The sequence below is a fragment of the Sus scrofa genome, chromosome 1 (genome assembly GCF_000003025.6).
Source record: "Sus scrofa isolate TJ Tabasco breed Duroc chromosome 1, Sscrofa11.1, whole genome shotgun sequence".
In the NCBI taxonomy this organism is placed as follows: Eukaryota; Metazoa; Chordata; class Mammalia; order Artiodactyla; family Suidae; genus Sus; species Sus scrofa.
The window spans coordinates 241656847-241680927 of record NC_010443.5 but is presented as its reverse complement, the minus strand read 5'-3'; the positions used below and the strand labels follow the sequence as shown (position 1 = coordinate 241680927).

Genomic DNA, 24081 nt, shown 5'->3' with positions numbered 1-24081 from the left:
TAATCTCCAAAATTTATAAACACCTACTGCAGCTCAATACCAAAAAAAACAAACACCACCATCAAAATATGGGCAGAAGATCTAAACAGACAATTCTCCAAAGAAGACATACGGATGGCCAAAAAACACATGTAAAGAGGTTTAACATCACTAATTATTAGAGAAATGCAAATCAAAATTACCATTAGGTACCACTTTACACTAGCCAGAATGACTGTCAACCAAAAGTCTACAAACATTAAATGCTGGATAGGGTGTGGAGAAAGGGGAACCTTATGTTGGTGGAATGTAAGTTGGTACAACCACTATGGAAAACAGTCCTCAGAAAACTAAAAATAGAATTACCATTTGATCGAGCAACCTCACTCCTGGGCATCTATCCAGAAAAAAAGCATAATTCGAAAAGATACAGGTACTCCTAGTTCATTGCAGCACTATTTACAAGAGGCAAGACATGGAAGCAACCTAAATGTCCATCAGCAGAGGAGTAGATAAAGAAGATGTGGTGGATATACACAATGGAATATTACTCAGCCATAAAAAGGAAAGAAATAATGGCATTTGCAGCAACATGGACGGACCTAGAAATTATCATGCTAGGTGAAGTCAGCAGGACAGTGAAACACCAACATCAAGTGCTATCACTTACATATGGAATCTAAAAAAAGGACACAATGAACTTCTTTGCAGAACAGATACTGACTCACCAGAATGGGAGAAAATATTGAAAAACTTACAGTTTCCAAAGGAGACAGGTTGGGGGGTGGGGTGATGGGCTGGGAGTTTGGAATGGAAATGCTATAAAAATGAGTTATGATGTTTATTGTAAAACTATATAATAAAATTCATTGAGTTAAAAAATAATTTTCTAAAATTATATAATATTATTCACTAGAGGTTCAGGGAATTTTATAATATAGAGAATGTTCAAAGTTTATCAGTTTAGGGTATAAAAGCACTTTAATTTAAACTTCCACTGACACTTAAAAGATGTATTTGAATTTAAAAAGCAGAAAAAAAAACAAACATTTTAATTGGAAAGAAAAAGACCTGGGAATACTTTGATTTGTAAAGTCACATGTGGAATTCAAAGAACTGAAGGAAGATCAATTTGTTTGTGGTATAATGTATGATGGGAATAATGATGAGAAAAGAAGCAGAGAAAGTAGGTGAAGGCTTCTTTCACCAGGTAGCAAAGGGTATCCCAATGATCAGAACCTTTTGTAGGGAAAATGATGGTTTAATTAATCAGGTGGGTGTTAATCAGGTGGGATAATAATCAGCACTGTAGATGATAAAAAGTATAAGTATTCAATTCAAATGAATTTACTTTATCTTATTCAACTCAAAAAATGAGAAAATATCAGACTCTAAAAGTAAAGCTATATAGTATTAATAGATGGCCCAATGAGTATAAGCCATAAACTTAGGATTATTCACATAATGAAGATAAATAAATAATATTTACTCTATTGTGTAGTTAAAAGTAATTCACCTCACTGTGCCTACCAAATATCAAAAATATAAAATCAAAAACAAACACAAAGGATCTCAGGAATGTTGTGAATCTCCTAAAGATTAAAAACTATTAACTGACAGTGTTAATGCTGAGTACTTAGGAACAATAACTTACTTGTTAATTAACTCATTCTCAAGTATCAACCTTGCATTCAGGGGTTCATCACATAGTATCTCAATCCTCAGAATTAATCTATGACAAAGATTTTAATGTTATTTTTATAACTCTGTAGATCATGGGCATTTACAGCTTTCCCATGAATGGTTAAAATGGTGGTGAACCTTAAGGTCTACTGCACCCTTCTGCCTGGGGAGTATATTTATATTTGACCCAGGATGCAATCAACCAGGGCATGTTCCATAGGACATAACTAAATTGGGATATGAACAAAAAATAAAGTTTGAAAGGTGAACAAATAGAATGTATACTAACAGATGTAGGAAAGCCAAAATACTTAAGTCTATTTTTTCCATCTTCCTTCTTCATTTTTAAAACAGAAAAATCCACGACTTTTCTCATTGCTCAGAAGGTTAAGGATTCAGCTTTGCCACTGCTGTGGCATGGGTTTGATCCCTGGCCTGGGAACTTCCATATGCAATGGATGTGATCCAAAAAAAAAAAAAAAAAATCCATAATAAACATGATTAATAGGGAAATGAAAACCAAGAAAGAATAAGAACAAACCGAGGCATTTCAAATGAATTCAAGTCAACAAGCTCAGGAAAAATTAGACCCAAGTGAACCAAGGAAACTTGCCAATGTAATCACAGAAACACTCTGACTTATCTATAAGCAACTGTGAGAAATCTGAAAGGCTCCTAGACACCAGCCAATACTGACCCAATTTTCACAAAAGAAAGTAACTTTGAAACACCACAAACTGTAAATCTTAATATAAATCTTTGGAAAAATTCTATACCAGATTATCAGAAATGGTTTATGAGAACTTAAAAGAAATGGTGACAGTATATACATATATATATCAGTATTTATCTTCCCCTTTCCTGTCCAGTATTTTTTCATGAATGCCTTGAAAACAAAGAACACAAAATTATCAAATCTGAAGACAACAAAAACTAGAAGGGATAACTATACAGATGAAAGATCACAATTACGCATGATAAAAACAAATGTAATAATGATAAATGTACAGCCTAGCACTTAAACTAAAAAAAGCAACTGTACAAGCACAAGAAACAGGTATGATTTGGCTCAGTAGCTGAAGTTCCCATAAAAAAAAAAGTCCTGTGGATTTTATTTTATTTTAGTTATACAAAAAACAATAAAAAAGTAAGCCATATAAAGTGGTTTCTAAAACAACTGATGTCATTTTAGGCTTTACACATGCATACTTCATTCGTTCAACATTTTTATTAGGAGCACACTGTTTCAAGCACAACATTAGGAGATTACTACACTTAGCAGCACAGTGGTCCCAAGAAAGTAATTTAACTACTCTAGGTCTGCATGCAGTGGCTTGATGTGGGATCTCAGTTCCCAGACCAGTGACTGAACTTTGTTTGCAGCAGTGAAAGCACCAAGTCCTAACCACTAGGACACCAGGGGACTCCTTGGGCTATAAATTTATTGCAGATTACAAGCCTAATTTTTTACATAATTTTCAATGTTAACAATATAGAAATCATAAACACCAACACTTATGAAAAGCTAACATATAACATATCCTGTAATGATTTCCCTTCTCATTAAACCTGGCAGGCTGAACACATTCATCTCTGCTCTTTTTCAGAACTTAATTAAAATAACAGTAAAGAACTTTAAAAGGTATATTGGAGTTCCCGTCGAGGTGCAGTGGAAATAAATCCAACCAGGAAGCATGCAGTTGCTGGTTCGATCCCTGGCCTCGCTCAATGGATTAAGGATCCAGCATTGCCATGAGCTGTGGCATAGGTCGAAGATGTGGCTCAGATGCTGCGTTGCTGTTGGCTCTGGCATAGGCCAGCTGTAGCTCTGATTCAACCTCTAGCCTGGGAACCTCCATATGCCACAAGTGTGGCCCTAAAAAGCAAAAAAAAAAAAAGAAAGAAAACTTTAAAAGGCATAAGTTCACAAAAATAAAGAGAGTACAAAAGGTATCAATTGACAAGAAATTTTAACAAAATTGTGGAAGCTTGAAAGAGTATGGATATGCTACAGCTGACTTGGCAGACCAGAGAAAGCGAAAACCTAGGGCTGCAAAAGGAGGGAATGGTGGAAGAGAGAGGCAGTGAGAAGCAAGCCAAAGGCGCAGCACTACTCCAAAAAGATTCAGTAACCAGAGGTACCAGCTACTAAACAATCAGGAAGATACATATGGTGGAACTAAAAACAGATGGATTGTTTGGAAAGCCTAAAGAAAAAGAAAGAAAGGGAGAGAGGAAGGGGAAAAGGAGGAAGGGAAAGAGATAAATATATTTACGAAAAGAATAAAAGTAAAGAAGGAAGGATGAGGGGAAGAGGGGAAATAGGAGTTCTAATTGTGACTCAGGGGTTAAGAACCTAACACAGTGTCCGTGAGGATGCAGGTTCAAGTCCTGGCCTTACTCAATGGGTTACGGATCTGGTGTTGCCAAAAGCTGCAACGCAGGTTGCAGATGCAGCTCGGATCCAGCATTGCTGTGGCTATGGTGTAGGCCAGCAGCTGCACTCAGCTTCAACTCCTAGCCTGGAAACTTTCATATGCCACAGGTGCAGCCCAAAAAAGGAAAAAAAAAAAAAAAAAAGAGCGGAAGGATGGACATACCAAGGAAGAAGAAGAAAATTTTAAAAATTACTAACAGCACCATAGAGAGATTATATAATACTGCATCCATAAACAAGAACAGAAAGAGTCTCTTTAAAAGAAAAAAAAAGGAGTTCCCATCTGGGTGCAGAGAAAATGAATCCCACTAGGAACCACGAGGTTGCAGGTTCGATCCCCAGTCTCACTCAGCAGGTTAAGGATCCAGCGTTGCTGTGAGCTGTGGTGTAGGTCGCAGATGCAGCTTGGATCTGGCGTTGCTGTGGCAGCAACCGCTCCTATTGGACCCCTAGATTGGGAACCTCCATATGCCCCAAGTGCGGCCCTAAAAAGACAAAAGACAAAAAAAAAAAAGAAAAGAAAAGAAAAGAAAAAAGAGAACTGAGGAGTTTCCCTGTGGCTCAGTGGTAATGAACCTGACTAGTGCCCATGAAGACACAGGTTCGATCTCTGGCCCCACTCAATTGCCATTGCCACTGAGGATCTGGAGTTGCTATGAGCTATGGTGTAGGTCTCAGATGCAGCTTGGATCCCACATTGCTGTGACTGTGGTGTAGGCTGGCAGCTACAGCTCCAATTCAACCCCTAGCCTGGGAACTTCGATATACCACTGGTGCAGCCCTAAAAAGACACACACAAAAAAAAAAACGGAGAGAGAGAGAATTGAGAGAAAGAACATAATCAGAAAAAACAGAATTCTGGTTCTTTTGTCTTAGCCGGAATGTGGATGTGATAGCTGGAGCTGGAGCTTCCATTTTACATTCACGACAGAAATAAGCTGAGGTTTGGAAAGACAAGATAAAAACAGCCTGAGTCTTTAATGACTCTTGAGCTGCTGCTGGAGCCCTAGATCACTTCCAAAATTAAAATTAAAATTAAAGATTAAAAATGCAAGTAAAACCAAAAATCCTCTATCTCAATATACTATCTTGGGGTTTTTTGCCACTTGCATTTTAACCATATACTATACAGTACATAGCACATAGTAAGTTTTTCGCCAAATCCCTACAAAATGAAAGAAAATTATGTTCCAAGCTTATCATCTTGTTGTTCCTATTAACTGTGCTTAAGTCTACTTCACATTAGCCAAGAAAGCTGAATGCTAACACCTCAAATTTCAGGACTACATTCTAATCAAGTCTATCATGTGTAATAAAATGTAATGCTGAAGGACCTATGGAATACAGCCCCAGGTGTCCATAGCACACTACTCTCATTGTTGTCAGATGTTGCAGAATCACTCCACTAAGGCTCACTTTCAATTTCCCTTCAGTCTGACTTTCTTCTTTTAAATTCATATTAGATGACTGATGGCTAACATAATAAATATTTTATCTTTCTACACCCTTCCCCCAGCAGGAACATGCCTTTTTGAAAATGAGGCACTGTTAGACACCTGGAGTCCAAATTTAGTTCTTAACTCTTTTGTCCACAGTGAACTCTGCAACTTTTCAATGTTTTTATATTGACAAACTATTAAAATACGCTATTCAATCTTATATTGATAAAGAGTCACTTTCATAACTAAACTAGAAATCCTAGAGACAATGATCAAGATTATGGGATAAAACAAAACTCAATATGAATTTAACTGCTTAACTTCAAACAACATCACTTATAAATTATAATTATTCTGATACTGTCTAAAATTTTCTCAGTAAGTAAAAATGTCACAAAATTCTAAAGAAAAATGTTCTAGCAAAAAAAAAATCTATTTAACTCTGGAATAATTTTCTTCTGAAGTCTGGAACAGCTCATCAAATCAGTAACAGACCTGTTTCTATCCCCTCCCACCTTTCTCCCAGAGTTCTGGCCTTTCTATTGATTATTAGGTAGTACATGTGACCAAGATCTGTGGGCAATGACAGCAGGCACATTCATATAGGATAAATACAAGGAAAGGGAAATCTGCCAAAGGGAAAATGCCAAAGATAAAATGGCACAATAAAAGAAACAAATGGTCTACTGCCTTTAAGAATCAATTTTATTTGCCAAATTCTTATCATCTTTGTAACTGAGGACTGCAACATGAGCTCAGGACTCTGACACGCACCTTATCAAACCTCCCACCTGGATATGATTAATCAAAAGTAAACAATTCTATGTCTATATCATTACAGTGCTAAAAGAATAAGCCCTCCTTATTAATCAAAGCATGGAACCCTTCATTTCTGCTCATAACAAGAATAACTAGTTTATCAGATAACTCCTCCAACCTTAAAAGTCATAGAACTTATTGCTTATGGATAAAGAAGTTAAAAGATGACAAAACAGTAACTCTGAATTCCATTCATATTTGCATTGAAATTTCATCTTATTATTCTTGGCATGTAGGAAACAGGACGGGAGAAGGCAGGCCACAACCCTTAAAATGACACAGTCCTTGAGTATACCATAAAAACTGTTTAGAACCAACTAGGTCCAAGACAGTTGGATGATTTGATTTCCAGTGGACCTTGAACTTCATTATATGCTCATTGTAACACATTAGCATGCTGAATGACATGCTCACGAGTGCCATGACAGTTCCAAGGCTGACCATAAAAGGCCAAAAAAGTGGGTGGTGGCCCAATTCCTGGAAACTACCTCCCCTTCATGGAAATAGTTGGAATAATCCTTCCACCCATTAGACTATGAATTTGCCCAGCTCATAAAAACTCATTACTCCTTATTTCGGGGCCTCTCATGTCTTGCCTCTTGCCTTTTGAAATGGCCCACACTCTGTCTATGGAGCGTGTTTCTCCTAATGGTGCTCTTTGGCCTTTTGAAAGGGTCCACTCTTTATCTTTCTCTCAATAAATCTACTTCTTACCTATCAATTTGCCTCTTGTTGAATTCCTTCTGCACTGAGACATAAAGAACCTAAACTTCAGTTAAGTCCTGGGACCAAGTGTGTGATTTTAATTTAAAACACAGTATGTTCAAGACCCAATTTGGGTTTTGGCCAAGTTGAGTTCTGGCCTGTGGGTTCGAGTCTCAATCTGAATCTTGGCTGGGTTAGTGTCCTGGCACATAGGTTCAAGTCTCAATCTGAGGTGCACGGTTTCACCTATTTTCTATACTTTTAAAAAAGACTTACGGAGTTCTTGCTGTGGCGCAGACAGTTAAGAATCCAACTGCAGCTGCTAGTGATAGGGATAAGTAGACACAAGTAGTTGTAGAAGTCCCGATAAAGGACCATATTTAAAGAGGGGAACTTAGGGGACATTGGGAGATCACTGTAAGTTAATAAATTGCTCAAGAAAACCATCAGCACAAGGCAGGCTTGCTTCATTAGTGGAGACTTGAGAATTGCCTCAGGTCATTGGGTGGGGGATGGGATTAGGCCCGCATTCATATTCAGACCAAGGGCAAGAGTTTGAGGGTCACCCTTCTGCGGATTTGAATATACACCTTACTGGACACCAAGGAAGAGCTAGTACTCCCAGAAAGGAAGACGCTGTCTTTTCCAACCCCCACTCCTCTAGGATGATAAAAACTGTAGCCCACCAGATCTGAAGGGCAGAGCTTCCATGCCTGCCTGCTTGCATCCTATCCTAATAAATCTATTTCTTGCCTATCACTTTGTCTCTCGCTGAATTCCTTCTGAGTGGACACATGAAGAACCTGAACCTCAGTGAGTCCAGACACAGGGTGAGTGATTCTAATTTAAAACCATGGGTTCAAGTCCTAATCTGGGTTTAGGCCTGTTTGAGTGCTGGCATGTGGGTTCAAGTCCCAATCTGTGTTCTGGCTAGGTTCAGGCCATTAATACTGTCAGTTTCACTGGGAGAGCTGTGGAGGAAGTGGCTTTGATCCTTGGCCTGGTGCAGTGGATTAAAGGATCCCATGTTGCTGCTGTGGTTCAGATTCAGTCCCTGGCCCTGAAACTTCCATATGCTGCAGGTGCAGCCATTAAAAAAAAAAAAAAAAAAAAAAAAAAAGACCTAACTAGAAAGATAGAGGATATCTATGGGAGAAAAAGCTGACACTCCTCTTGTACAAGGTATTTAGTTGAGGGTGATACATAGTTTATATTGAAAAGATTAATGACCACTTCCACCCTCATACCCCCCCAAAAAATCAATGGAGGACCACATAGCTTAAAATTTATATTAGGGAGGTCCTTTTGAAGGATCAAATACCACTGACTTGTCCCACAGCAAATAAGACCACATAACCTGCCAAATCAATGATCAGGAGTCAGTAAACTTCATGTTCCTATAAATGTGACAACCATTCCATCAGACCCTTGCCAGTCCAGGTTCTACGCAACCTCCACCATAGTCTCTGAGACTAGTTACTCCTTCTAGCTATCTCCTAAACTGACTTCTAGTTATTATCACTCAATTTTGGGCTTTCTTCACTTGGGCATGAAGTTGGGGAATTCCCCCTTATTACACAGTGATTTACCTCTTGAATCAATGTGCACCTGAAGAGGTTACTGATGAACAATACACTCACAGTTCAGAAAAGTTGAGAATGTAATTGAGGTGAGCCTCTCAAAGTCTACCACCTTCATGTTATAGTGAACTATCATATAATTTGGTTGTTTTGTTTTTTGTTTGTTTGTTTGTTTTGGCTGTGCTTTCAGCATGTGGAAATTCCCAGGACAGTGATTGAATTCACGCCATAGCAGCAACCTGGGCTGCTGCAGTGACAGCACCCCCAAGCCACTCAAGGGACAATGCCAGATGCTTAAACTGCTGAAACACAAGAGAACTCCTCAAACAGTTTGTATTTTAATTATTAAACACTTAATTCATCAGTATGTACAACCAAAAATGTATATATTCTATTCTTAAACCCCTTTCTAAAGGAACAATGTGAAAGGAGTACTTTTTGAACAGAAAAAAAAAAAGATGAAAAAATGAGTACTGTTGGTAAATCAACAGGACCTACATGTTTTATTTAGCAAAGCCTCTTATCTATATTCTATGTAGCTGAAATGCACAATAAACATAAATCAGAATATGTAACTGTTTCTTGCGGTAGAAAAAGAAAAACCTGAAAAAATGAAAAAACTCACCTTCTCAATATTTATCTGGTGCTTTCTTAACCTTTCCAGATCTGTTGGGACTACTATCTTAATAAATTTCTGAATAGCTGGTTCAAGACGGCGTAATTTCACTTTTTCTTCATCTTCAGACATCCTAAAAAAAATGTTTTATCTCTTCTATTTGCAACAACTGTCTTCTCCACTCATGTAGAAAAACCTAAAAGGGAAATATTTAAGAATTTTTAAAATCAATTTCCATTTTAAAAATTTTTTTAATTTTTTCCCCATTTTGTACATGGTCATCTTGATTTTTCTGTTATAGTTGATTTACAATGTTCTATCAATTTCTGCTGTACAGCAAAGTGACCCAGTTTTATATATATACACACATTCTCTTTTTCTCACATTATCCTCCATCATATTCCATCACACATAACTAGAAATAGTTCCCTGTGTTATTCGGCAGGATCTCACTGCTTATCCACTCCAAATGCAATAGTTTGCATCTACTAACCCCCAACTCCCAATCCATCCCACTCCCGCCCCCTGCCCTTCGGCAACCACAAGACTGTTCTCCATGTCCATGAGTTTGTTTCTTTTCTGCACATAGGTTCATTTGTGCCATATATGAGATTCCAGATATAAGTGATACCACTGTAAACTGGTACAACCACTATGGAAAACAGTATGGAGATACCTCAAAACTAAATATAGAACTACCATATGACTCAGCAATCCCACTCCTGGGCATATATCCAGACTAAACTTTCAATTTCACTATTTTAAAAAGACAACAATTAGGTAATTTTATAACATATTCTAAATACATACTCAACTTAATGCTGGACTTGAGTGACTTGATTTTCAAGAAAACGTGTTTTTTTTGGCCACCCCAAAGGATGTGGAGTTTCCAGCAAGGGATCAGATCCGAGCCAAAGCCATGAACTAATAAGCCAAAGCTGCAGTAACACTGGATCCCCAACCACTAAGTCAGGGTAGGGGATCAAACCCACATCCTATTGCTCCCAAGACACTGCTGATCCCACTGTGCCACAGCAGGAGCTCCAAGAAAACTTTTATTTTAAAAATCTTTTTTCTCTCTAAAAAGGTAATGTATATTCACTTTAGAACGTTTAGAAAATAGGAAGAGGAGTTCCCTCGTTCCCTCAGCAGGTTAAGGATAGAGCATTATCATAGCTGTGGCTCTGGTTACAGCTGAGGCATGGGTTTGATCCCTGGCCCAGTAACTTCTGCATGCTGCAAGTGTAGCCAAAGAAGAAGGAGGAGGAGGAGGAAGGGGTGGGAGGAGGAATAGGAAAAAATCCTATAAGAAAATAGGAATAAGATAGGAGTTCCCGTTGTGGCGTGGTGGTGAACAAATCCGACTAGGAACCATGAGGTTGCGGGTTCGGTCCCTGCCCTTGCTCAGTGGGTTAACGATCCAGCGTTGCTGTGAGCTGTGGTGTAGGTTGCAGGCGCGGCTCGGATCCCATGTTGCTGTGGCTCTGGCATAGCTCCAATTTGACCCCTAGCCTGGGAACCTCCACATGCCGCAAGAGCTGCCCAAGAAACAGCAAAAAGACAAAAAAAAAAAAAAAAAAAAAAAAAAAAAAAAAAAAAAAAAAAAAAAAGAAAGAAAAAAAGAAAATAGGAATAAGATAAAATCAACAATCATCTCCTCACCTAAAGTTAACTTCTCTTTTTATTCCCCCCACCCCCGCAACCACCGACCCCCCGACTCTTTCCATTTTGATGAATATCTTTCCAGGTCTTTTTTAATACAAGGATGCATATATTTAAGTAACTTTTTCAAAAAACCAGAAGTACACTGCCCAAGTTTTCATCTCCCAATTTATCCTGGACTGCGAATGATGTTCTTTTAAAAGGTGTCAAATGGCAAAATTACAGGAACAAAATTTGTCTCAACATTTCTGCTCTATCAGCTCCATTTTTCATATAACACATGTAATTACATACTTCAAATAGATAATATAAAAGGCAACTTTTTTTTTTGGTCTTTTTTTTGGGGGGGGTGCGCCCACAGAATATGGAAGTTCCCAGGCTAGGGGTCCAATTGGAGCTGGAGCTGCACCTGCCAACCCATACCACGGACACAGCAATATGGGATCCAAGCTGCATCTGCAACCTACACCACAGCTCAGGGCAACACCAGATCCTTAACCTACCGAGCGAGGCCAGGGATCAAACAGCCGTCCTCATAGATGCTAGTTGGGTTCATCAACTGCTAAGCCACAATAGAACACCAAAATGCAACTCTTTTCATTGATGTCCTTTAAATTGCCTCTCTTTCCTTTCTTACAAAGTAATCTATAATTAATAGAAGTAACCAATGACAGAGATGGAATTAGAACCTAGGACTTCTGAGAGTACAAACACCTTCTAATTCACCAGTAGTTCTTAACCAGTCTATGCCTTTGGATTGGGGTAGGAGAGGGTAGGGGCTGTCAAGTGAGCAGGTTCCAGGACCCCACACCTGCTTCAGTTGGAGAAAATTTATGTATATCTATTTTATAAATCTCAACGTATTTGATTTTATATAAAGGGCTCCACTGCTTAACCAAACTTGAAAATCACTGTTGTACAACATGCTTTCATGCCATCTAATTAGCCACAGTCTCTTCCATGTTAAAAACAAATAAATAAGTTAACTATGTTAATCCCAATAGGTTATGGCATCTTAGACTGGGGTCCATAGAGATAGGGGTTCACAAGTAGACTTTGAGGAGTCCCTGAATCTTTACAAAAAATTGTGAGTGTATTTTTTTTTTTTTTTGGTCTTTTTGCCTTTTCTTGAGCCGCTCCCACGGCATATGGAGGTTCCCAGGCTAGGAGTCCAATTGGAGCTCTAGCCACTGGCCTACGCCCAGAGTCACAGCAACTCAGGATCTGAGCCACATCTGCAACCCACACCACAGCTCACAGCAACGTCAGATCCTTAACCCACTGAGCAAGGCCAGAGACTGAACCCACAACCTCATGGTTCCTAGTCAGATTCGTTAACCACTGCACCACGACGGGAACTCCGTGAGTGTATTTTTGAGTTAATTCAGAAGACATGAGTACACTGTTTTCATTATACTGTCAAAAAAAATCTACCACTCCAGAAACATTAAGAATTATTATTCTGGAGTTCCCGTCGTGGCGCAGTGGTTAACAAATCCGACTAGGAACCATGAGGTTGTGGGTTCACTCCCTGCCCTTGCTCAGCGGGTTAACAATCCGGCGTTGCCGTGAGCTGTGGTGTAGGTCGCAGATGCGGCTTGGATCCCGCGTTGCTGTGGCTGTGGCTGTAGCGGGTGGCTACAGCTCGGATTAGACCCCTAGCCTGGGAACCTCCATATGCCATGGGAGCGGCCCAAAGAAATAGCAAAAAGACAAAAAAAAAAAAAAATTATTATTCTAATGTTTTATTCATTCACAGTTGAAAATCTTGAAGTGTTGGTTATAGAGATTATCTCAACTATCACTAACTTGGTCTTTACATTTGATCTAAGCTTGAAAGCAAAAAAGGAAAATCCCCAAGCCACCAAAAATAAAGACTTTTAACAGCTACAGTAGTTAGTGGGAATTAGAGATGTGTGGGGATGTTCACTGTCAAAAGAGTTGGTCCACAGACCCAACAAAATGGAAAAATTCACAGCTAAGGGAGTGGAGATAATAAAGTGATCTAAAAATAAAATTAAAATGGGTAATTTTATTTTTTAGCTCTTCCTGCACTATGCAGAAATTCCTGGGCCAGGGATCAAATCCATGCCGCAGCAGCAACCCAAGCCGCAGCAGTTAACAATGCTGGATCCTTAACCCACTGAGCCGCCAGGGAATTCCAAAACAGGTACACTTTAAAATTAAGATATAAAGAAAAAGTAGGATCTCTTAAAAAATAAGATAATACTATGAAACAGTTAAAAGGCCAATCTGAAAATAAACTTAAGTAAAAATTTTACAAATAAAAACCTCCAAAGAAGAGTTAAACAGCAAACTTTGTAGCTGAAAAGAGAATTACTGATTGGAAGCTATCAGTTCGAACACAGAGGAATAAGGAAATTTAAAATATAAAAATACGAAGCTCAGTAATAAGAGTCCCTTAAGGAAAGAGTAAAGTGGCAAAAAGGCATTATTCAAAGAGAATGTGCAGAGAATCAAGATGAAAAACCTCAAATTAAAAATGCACATAAGCACCAAGTACCATAAATAAAAAAACTGGAGTTCCCACTGTGGATCAGTGGGTTAAGACCTCGACACAGTGTCTGTGAAGATGCAGGTTTGATCCCTGGCCTTGTTCAGTGGGTAAAGGATCCAGTGTTGCCATGAACTGCAACACAGGTCACAGATGCAGCTCAGAACCAGCATTGCTGGGGCTATGGTGTAGGCCAGCAGCTACAGCTTGGATTCAACCTCTAGCCTGAGAACTTCCATACGCAGCCCTAAAAAAAAAAAGGAAAGAAAATTTAAGAAACAAATTTAACTAAACACATGGGAGAGAAATTTCAGGACATTAAGAACAAAAGAAAAAAATCTTAAAAAGCAAACCAGAGATAAAAGACAATAAACTAAAACAAAAACAGTAAACTTTTCATCAAAGCAGCATATCAAAAGACGAGTATCTTCAAAGTACTGAGAGAAGTGGTAATAATAGCCAGGTAAATTGTTACTGGGAAATGAAGATAAAATAATCATTTTCAGACATACAAAGACTAAGTTTATTATCAAGCCCTTCATTAAAGGAACTACTGGAACTTCCTGGTAGCACGGTAGATTAAGGATCTGGCATTGTCACTTCTGTGGCTTGGGTCACAGCTGTGGTGTGGGTCTGATCCTTGGTCTAGGAACTTCCCTATGCTGCCAGTGTAGCCAAATAATAATAATAATTAATTAATTACAATTTTAAGAAAAAGAACTGGAGGAGTTTCTGTCATGGCTCAGTGGTAACAAACCTGACTAGTATCCATGAGTACGTGGGTTCGATCCCTGGCTTCGATCGCCAGTGGGTTACAGATCTGGTGCCGCTGTGAGCTGTGGGTGGGTCACAGATGTGGCTTGGATCCTGCATTGCTGTGGCTGTGTGTAGACTGGCCGCTGCAGCTCTGATTTGACCCCTAGCCTGGGAACCTCCATATACTGCAGGTTCTTCCCTAAAAAGCAAAAAAAAAGAACTGGAGTTCCTGCTGTGGCACAGGTTATTAAGAATCCAACTGCAGGGAGTTCCCATCGTGGTTCAGTGGTTAATGAATCCGACTAGGAACCACAAGGTTGCAGGTTCGATTCCTGGCCTTGCTCAGTGGGTTAAGGATCCGGCGTTGCCATGAGCTGTAGTGTAGGCCAGGGGCTACAGCTCCAATTAGACCCCTAGCCTGGGAACCTCCATATGCCACAGGAGCGGCCCAAGAAATGGCAAAAAGACCAAAAAAAAAAAAAGAAAAGAAAAAAGAATCCAACTGCAGCAGCTCAGGTTGCTGAGGAGGCATGGATTTGATCCTGACCAAGCATAGTGGGTAAAGGATCCAGCATTGTTGCAGTTGCAACACAGGTCACTGCAGCTGCAGCTCGGATTCAATCCTGGCCCATATGTTGCAGGTGAGGCCATTTAAAAAGAAAAAAGAGTTACTAAAATGCAATGTTTTAACAATAAAGAAAATAAACTCAAAGGAAAGGAATGGCAAGGAACAATGAATATAATAAAGTACACTGTTACTGAGTGAATAAAGGAAGAATGAAAGAACAAGTAGAAGAATAACCTGATTAAGTATAATAAAAATGTTTCCATGTAAGTTATTATTTTTCTATATTTTTATAGTATTATGATATCACATTGCATAGATGTTTGATAATAAATCAACTATTGTTGGCTATTTAGGATATTTCCAATACCATAGTGTACCTCCTTACAAATAAGTCCATACTACCATCTATGATTATTTCTTTAAAGTAAATACCTGGAAATAGAATAAGCATACACATTTTTTAAGTCTGATACCAAATGTCCCCAAAAAGTTGTGCTTATTTACATCCCCTTACCAACACATCAAAATGTCCATTTATCTGAATTAAAGACTTAAATGTTAAGACCTAAAAACATAAAATCCCAGAAGAAAATATGAACAGTACACTCTTTGACACTGGTCTTAGCAATGTTTTTGGATCTGTCTCCTCAGGCAAGAGCAAAAAAAGCAAACAAACAAATGGGATTAAATCAAACTAAAAAGCTTTCTCAGTGAAGGAAACCATCAACAAAACCAAAAGGCAACCTATTAAATGAGAAGAGATATTTGCAGATGATATATATCTGATAAGGCATTAATATCCAAAATACATAAAAAACTCACATAACTCAGTATCAAAAAAATAAACAAAACAATTAAAAAATGAGGACCTGAACAGACATTTTTCTAGGAAAGACAGGCAGATGGGCAACAGACACATGAAAAGATGCTCAATATCACTAATCATCAGAGAAATGCAAATCAAAACCACAATGAGATATCACCTCACATCTGTCAGAATGCCTATTATCAAAAACACAATAACAAGTTCTGGTTGTTGGCAAGGAGGTGGAAAAAAGGAAACCCTTATGCACTATGGCAGAAATGTGAATTGGTACAGCCACTATGGAAAACAGTATGGAGGTTCCACAAAAAATTAAAAACAACCATCACATGATCTAGCCATTCTAATTCTGGGTATTTATCTGAAGAGAATGAAAAGACCAACTGAAAAGTGCAGGCACCCCTATGCTTACAGAGCATTATTTACATTAGCCAAGATATAGAAGCAACTGTTATGTGCCCAAACATAGATGAATGGATAAAGATGGGATATGTACACACAGACATAAACACAGACACACACAAAATGGACTATTATTCAACCATAAAAAAGAATGAAATTTTGCCATTCACAAAATGTATGGACTTAAGAGGGTATTATGCTAGTGAAGTAAGTCAGAGAAAGACAAATACTATATATCACATATATGTTAAATCTAAAAAACAAAACAAAAAAACACAACAGAAACAGATCCGCAGATGCAGAGAGCAATAGAGTGGTCACAGGCAGGGGTCGGGGGGGAGGGAAAATGGGTAAAGGTGATTAAGGAGTGCAAATTTCCTGTGATTTGTTTTATAAAACAAACAAATCACAGGGATGTAAGGTACAACATAAGGAATACAGTCAATAATAACATTGTAATAATTTGTAGGATGACAGATGGTTACTAGACTAATCCTGGTGATAAATTCAAAATGTATACAAATGTTGAATCATTATGTTGTACACCAGAAACAAATACAGTACTGTATGTCAACTATACCTCAAATTAAAAAAATGTTTAAATGGAATTCCCTGGTGGCTCAGTGGGTTAAGGATACAGCATTGCTGCTGCTGTGCTGAGGGTTCAATTCCTGGCCCCAGAATGTCTACAAGCAAGGCAAGACAAGAAAAAAAAAAAAAAATTAAATGTTCATTTATCCACACATGAAATTATCATTCTTCTTAGACATTCAACGTGGAAACAAAAATGGTGTCTCATTATTGGTTTTTGGTTTTTTTTGTTTTTTACTTTTTAGGCACACACCTGTGGCACATGGAGGTTCCTGGGCTAGGGGTCGAATTGGAGCTATACCATAACGACACAGGGTCCGAGCCACATCTGTAACCTACACCACAGGTCACGGCAAAGTTGGATCCTTAACCCACTGACTGAGGCCAGGGATAAAACCCAAGTCCTCATGGATACTAGTCAGTTTCGTTACCACTGAACCACAAAATGGGAACTCCTCGTTATTGTTTTATATTACTTTCTTTTTCTTTTGGCTGCACCTGCAGCATGTGGAAGTTAACAGGCCAGGAATAGAACCCAAGCCACTAGTGACAACACCAGATCCTTAACCGGCTGTGCCACAGGAGAACTACATTCTTTAAATTAGGAATGAGATTGATTAGCCATTTACATTTCTTCTTTCATCAACTGCCTGCTCATGCTACAAGGAATGTCTTTTTCTTATAATATAGAACATATAAAAGTCTCACAAATTATAAATTATTTGTCTAGCACTGTTCCCCTGTTTATCACATTGCCTCTTCTATTTTCTTCCACTATGCAAATTATGTAAGAAGCTACCTTTTCTTTTTCTTTTTTTTTTTTTTTTTTTTTTTGTCTTTTTGCCTTTTCTAGGGCCGCAGCATATGGAGTTCCCAGGCTAGGAGTCCAATCGGAGCTGGAGATGCTGGCCTACGCCAGAGACACAGCATCGCGGAATGGGAGCCGCCTCTGCAACCTACACCACTGCTCACAGCAACGCCGGATCCTTAAACCACTGAGCAAGGCCAGGGATTAAGCCTGCAACCTCATGGTTCCTAGTCGGATTCATTAACCGCTGCGCCACGACAGGAACTCCAGAAGCTACCTTTATATCTATTACCATTCCTAAAAAAAAGTTTTTGAACATAAGTAGTATTTAACAGATGATAATGGAACTAAAATGTTTCTTCACATGTCTCTTCATATTTCTAATCCTACCACTCTTGTCAAATAGCACATTATGCATAGTACATTACAATATCTTATTTAGCCTGCCCTTAGCCTCTTCCCTCTCTAATTTTCCCCACAGATTACCACCAATTAATTTATCTAAACCACCAAAGGCAACATGTTCCTCCTCTGAACACAAACTTCCAAAGCTCCCTATTGTCTGAGCAAGAAAATGCAACAAAGTTCATAAGTAATCCACCTACTCTATCAAATATTATCACCCAATCTACTTTTGGCTTTGCAAGATGCTCCCTCTGTCTGGATGCTCTTTTATATCCCATCTGCCTCTAAACTTTTTGTATCATTTGGGATACAACTCAAATGATTCTGCCTTCTCTTCCACTAATCAGCTTACAGTGTACTTGACTAACCCCAATTACGGACTATTTGCCTTGTTTTCACTGTTCCCACATGCTATGATAGCTTTCTTTTTTTTTTTTTTTTTTTAGGGCCACACCCTTGGCATATGGAGGTCCCCAGGCTAGGGGCTGAATCGGAGCTACAGCTGCCGGCCTATGCCACAGCCACAGTAATGCCAGATCCCACTGAGCAAGACCAGGGATAGAACCCACAACCTCATGGTTCCTAGTCAGATTCGTTACCACTAAGCCACAACAGGAACTCCACTTTCTTTTTCTGAATTAAGTTATATTAATTCAGAAAAGGTCAGAGTGCATGACTCTGCTTCCCAGCTTTCTGTGCTCAAGGAAAACCTGCTGTCTCATAAGAGCTATCTCTCAGGAGTTCCTGTCGGCACAGAGGAAATGAATCCAATTAAGAACCATGAGGTTGAAGGGTTCGATCCCTGGCCTCATTCAGTGGGTTAAGGATCTGTTGTTGCCTTGTAAGCTGTGGTGTAGGTCACAGATGCAGCTTGGATGTGTGTAGGCTGGCAGCTGTAGCTGCTTCGACCTCCAGCCTGGCAATCTCCATATACCATGGGAGTGGCCCTAAAAAGCCAAAAAAAAAAAAAAAAAAGAAAGAAAGAAAGAAAGTGCTAACTCTCAGGGAGGACATTCTAGCCCAAGAGCTTCCCAAGAGACGTTTCTAATTCTTGGACTCCTTCCGGAGTAATGTTTCCTTTTCTCCATTTCCATTTTTATAAAATTATACTCAACTAGCTATAAGAGACTAAGAAGAGAACATAAAATTCAAAGAATTGCATAAAGCATGATGTTACTGAAACAAAGTCATCCAACAGTGGCTCTGATCATAAAATAGCTCAAATAATGTTTATAAGCTATTAGGAAAGCTCTTAATATGCAAAATGTGGTTTAATGAGTTAAAAGTGTATTTCAGCATTTCTTGATTTTTCAGTCAGAACAGTGGGAAATATATATATATATATATATATATATATATTTTTTTTTTTTTTGGTCTTTTTGTCTTTTTGGTTGTTGTTGCTATTTCTTGGGCTGCTCCCGCGGCATATGGAGGTTCCCAGGCTAGGGGTCGAATCGGAGTTGTAGCCACCGGCCTACGCCAGAGCCACAGCAACGCGGGATCCGAGCCGCGTCTGCAACCTACACCACAGCTCACGGCAACGCCGGATCGTTAACCCACTGAGCAAGGGCAGGGACCGAACCCTCAACCTCATGGTTCCTAGTCGGATTCGTTAACCACTGTGCCACGACGGGAACTCTTTTTTTTTTTTTTTTTTTTGGGGGGAAATATTTTTGATATAATCCAAACACAAGATAAAAAATATTTACATTAACACCACAAATATTTAAACCACAATGAAAAAGACAATATAAAACACACAAAAATGAGTAATTTCCCAAGCTCCCATAAAGTTGTATTACTTTTAATTTTTTTTCCAAGTGTAATGGAATATTTGGAGTGATAGAATTGTTCTGTATCATGCACAGCAGTAGTAGATACACAACTATATGTGTTTATTAAACCTAACACAACTGTACACCATAGAAGATGAATTTCAGTATACTGAAAAACAACAAGATGTAACGGAACCCAAAGTGAAATGCAAACTATAAAAAATAAAAGTAACTGCATTACAAATGAGCAGCATAATAACTAATCTAGGTAACTTTGGAAAATAGTAAACTGGATTTAAACACAAAGCTAAAGACAAAAAGAATTATGTAAGTACTATACTGTACTCTAGTTAGTAAATTTCTCATAGGACTATGGGTTAGAAATCCTGAAATTTATTAATGTATATACTGGGATTGAATAAATAAAGGAATATTTTGTAAAATATAAAAGCCAGATTTCTCACTATTGGAGAAAGAAGTTACAAATAAGGGGCAAGACTAGAAAGAACCCTGTGGTATTAAATTAGAAATGGAAGTATCAAAAAAACTTTAAATATATATATATATACACACACACACATATATATAATGTGTATGTATATATACACAAATAAAAAAAGTCAACATATGAAAGAATAAATAATGTATGCCTGTGTGTATCTATATGAACGATATGCACATTCAGTTGACCCTTGAAAATATGGATTTGAACTGTGAGGGTCCACTTACACATGGATATTTTCCAGTAAGTACTACACTACAGGAGTCACAGTTGAGTCTGCAGATATGGAACCTCAGATACAAAGGGACAAATCATGGGATCTGAGTATCCGTGGATTTGCACGGCTTTGGATTTTAGTCTGTGACGGGTCCTGGAACCAGTTCCCTACAGATACCAAGGGATGATGGTATGTACAAATAGCTAGAAATATATATATATATAATACACACTCACACACACTTCCTAGATGTCTTCTGCCGGGCACTAGAAGCAGTGATACCCCAGTAGCAATGAACACACCTAGCACCTAAATCGTTGATGGTTAAAAAAATACCACTCTCCAAACCAACCAGGGGGTCCTTGGAGAAGTGGTGGATTCAAGGGCTGTGTCAAGGAAAACACAAGAGAGCCTGGAGCATCCTCTGGTGTCAAAAAGAAAAGAAGTTCTCAAAAAATAACGAGGACCTATGAAGAGGGCACAAGAAGCACCCTGAAAAAACTTCCAATGGCCAAAGCTGGAACAATTTAAGACATAAAATAAATAACCACAGTGTAGGATAATAACCAACAGAAAGATAAATGAATCTATACTGATACAAAAAATTAACAATAAATAAATGAGAAGAAGGGGCAGCTCTTCTTTACAGAAAAACTCCAGGAGTTCCCACTGTGGCGCAGTGGTTAACAAATCTGACTAGGAACCATGAGGTTGCACGTTCGATCCCTGGCCTTGCTCAGTGGGTTAAAGATTCGGCATTGCCATGAGCTGTGGTGTAGGTTGCAGACGAGGCTCAGATCCTGCGTTGCTATGGCTCTGGCATAGGCTGGTGGCTACAGCTCCGACTGGACCCCTAGCCTGGGAACCTCCATATGCCATGGGAGTGGCCTAGAAAAGGCAAAAAGACAAAAAAAAACAAAAACAAACCAAAAAAAACTCCAATTAATAAGTGAAGAAGGAATGAGAGAAACAGAAAACCACCATCGAGATTATCACAGTAACAATTACTGAAAGCAAGAAAAAGTAATGGATGCTCAAATCAGCTAATTAAAGTTTGAAAAGAAACTGAGTATTTGTCTTGTTTAAAAGTTCCCCAGGGGGAGTTCCCGTTGTGACTCAGCAGGTTAAAAACCTGACATAGTGTCCTCGAGGACTCAGGTTCAATCCCTGGTCTCACTCAGTGGGTTAAGGATCCAGCATTGCCACAAGCTGCAGTGTAGGTTGCAGATGCAGCTCAAAACCAGTGTTGCCCTGGTTGTGGCATAGACCTGCAGCAGGCTCTGACTCAACCCCTAGCCCAGGAACTTCCATATGCCACAGGTACATTCATAAAAAGGAAAAAAAAAAAAAAAGTTGTCAGAGTTCCCGCAGTGGTGCAGTGTGGGTCACTACGGAGGTGATCCCCAGTCTGGCAAAGGTGACTAAAGAATATGGTATTGCCACAGCTGCAGAGTAGGTCACAGCTTGGCTCAGATTCAATCCCTGGTCCAGGAACTTCCATATGCTGTGAGTGCAGCCAGAAAACAAAACAAAACAAAAATTAAACAAAGTTCTCCCCCAACATACTGATTAGTTACAAAGGGAAAAGTAGTAACTTTAGAGAATCCCAACAGATACCACCTTAACCAGTGATCAAGAGTAATTTCAAAAGCAGTGTCATATCACACACCTCCTTACATGATGGACTACTGAGAAGGGCATACACTTCTGTGACATCAACAAAAACGCATAACCCTAATCTCACCGGGAGAAAAAACATCAGACAAAACTCAACTGAGGGACTCTCTACAAAACAAATAACCAGGACTCTTCAAAAGTGTAAAGGACCTAAAAGACAAGAAAAGACTTAGAAGCTGTCGCAGACTGGAGGAGACTCAGGAGCCATGTTAACTAAATGCAATGTGGGGTCTTAGATTGGATCCTAGAACAGAAAAAGGACATTAGTATAAAAAAAAAAGATGAAATCTTAAGAAAGCTGATAGTTTAGTTAACGGTGTTGTACCTAAGTTGATTTCCTACTTTTGATATTTGTATTACGATTATATGAGATGCTAACATTAAAGGAAACTAGAAAACTCTCTATTACTTTTCTAACTCCTCCGTTATTGTAAAATTATTTCAAAATAAAGTCTTTTTTAAAAACGTGTTGAGCTGTTTCATGTAAGACAGGCCAAACATTTCTACATCAAATAACTGCAACCATATTCACTGCACAGACACTTGGCTCGGGGGCTGGGGATGGGGGAATGGCAGGTGCTTACAACTATTACCAGCTGAATACCATACCATTAGTTTCCAGTAAGGAAAAAGTACTGGGAGGTTAACCAAATTACTTCGGATTATTTATAAAGGAAAAGCCCTATTTCTCAGAAAAAGTCCAAAATTGCTGGCAACAAAAAAAAGTGATGAACATCTTCCAACATTTCCCCACACCAGTGGCACCGAATGTCTTCAGCCACGTCGCCCTGATTTGTTTCGGACAAGATTCTGACTTGGGGACGCGTTCCTAAATTTGGAAAGAAAAGTCAAGGCCCCTGGTCCTACCCTATAGTCCGCTCTCTGAGCCTCTGATTCCGAATTTTAAAAAAGGGGGAGTTAAACATGGGACCTTCTAAGAGCCACCTCCCGGTCTGGCTGACAGGACACTCCACCCTCTCGCTTCGGGTCCTCCCCTCACTACCTCGGAGCAGAGTAACCCACAGCGCACCCGGGCCACAGAAACCAAACGCCCCTCCCCCCACCCTCGCCGAGAACGGGTACGCGGACCAGTCTCAGGACGTAGACGCCCACGACGCTGACGACCTATGGCCCACAGTGCGTCACGGCAGGGCAGACGATAGAAACTTTTCCACCCTGAGACCCCAGGAGGCCGACCAGCTCCTCCGGTCGGCCGCCCTCTATACCCGCTTCGAATAGCGCCTCCAAAACCGAAACCATCACTTCTTGGAGCTGAGAGAAGCCCCACAGAGCTCGCACTTCCGAACTGATACCCTGCTTCCCGCCGGGCGCCCCTCCCGCGCGCGAGGTTGGCACCCGGCCTACCATGCCACACAGGGCCTGACACCCATGAGGCGGCCTGTCGCGAGCCCCTTACCTCCCGCCGGGGCGCTTGAGACCAGTAAGCGCGCACAGCGCAGGCGCGGGCGCGACGGGGCGGGGCACCACGATAGGCCTGCCGGGCTGCGCCACGCCCCCTCCCGCCCCGCTCCAGCCTCGAGGGGTGTGGCCGGCTGTCCCGTGAGTACAAGCGATGTTGCCACTCTGGGCTGAGCTTTAAGAGGTTGTCTTGAGTTATGGTCTGGGTTTGTAAGTCTGTTGCATTTTAGGTGTGAGACGATTCACATACGTATGGGCCTCTACATTTTGCAGGGTTTTTTTCTATCCATTTTCCTGTGTTCTAGGAATTTTATTAGTTGGCCAGGTGTTCTTACCTCTTTACACATTGAAACTAAAGCTCAGAAAGGTTGTGCCTTCTCCTTCTCGTCCTCCAAAACCCTCTTAGGTGTTCAGGGCAAAAGTCTTGACTGTTACAGGTGCAGAAATTGAAGCTTGGTCCAATGCTTCCCTCCCCTCCCTGACCTGCTCCTGCCTCCCACCAAACAGGTGGAGCCCTTAATGCCACTGTCTTATCCTAACTTTATAGATAATGACACTGAGGCTCCAAGAGTTTCTGCTGACTCACTCCAGTTCAGCCAGTTAGTGACAGAGTTGGAACTCCGAATGGGTTTTTTAATTTCCTTCCCAAGTTTTTCCAGTTACACCAGCTGCTACCAATGAACAAGCAGATGGTTGGCTTTGA

At 39.7% G+C, this 24081-nt stretch overlaps 1 protein-coding gene across 3 annotated transcripts in view; it reads right to left on the bottom strand.

Annotated features, from left to right (window-relative positions):
• Positions 1-23465, bottom strand: part of STX17 (syntaxin 17) — a 127808-nt gene extending 104343 nt beyond the window's left edge. Inside the window, exons 1-2 of one of the 3 annotated variants that reach the window (XR_002336997.1) lie at positions 23377-23464; positions 9268-9454 (exon numbers count right to left, since the gene is read on the bottom strand). Coding sequence is in view for 2 of the 3 variants with exons in the window: in XM_021066679.1 (XP_020922338.1) it covers positions 9268-9390 (123 nt within the window). In the remaining variant the exon portion in view is untranslated. Of the gene's footprint in view, positions 1-9267; positions 9455-23324 lie in introns of all 3 variants that reach the window. The other 2 variants (XM_021066679.1, XM_005660277.3) reach the window with 2 other exon arrangements.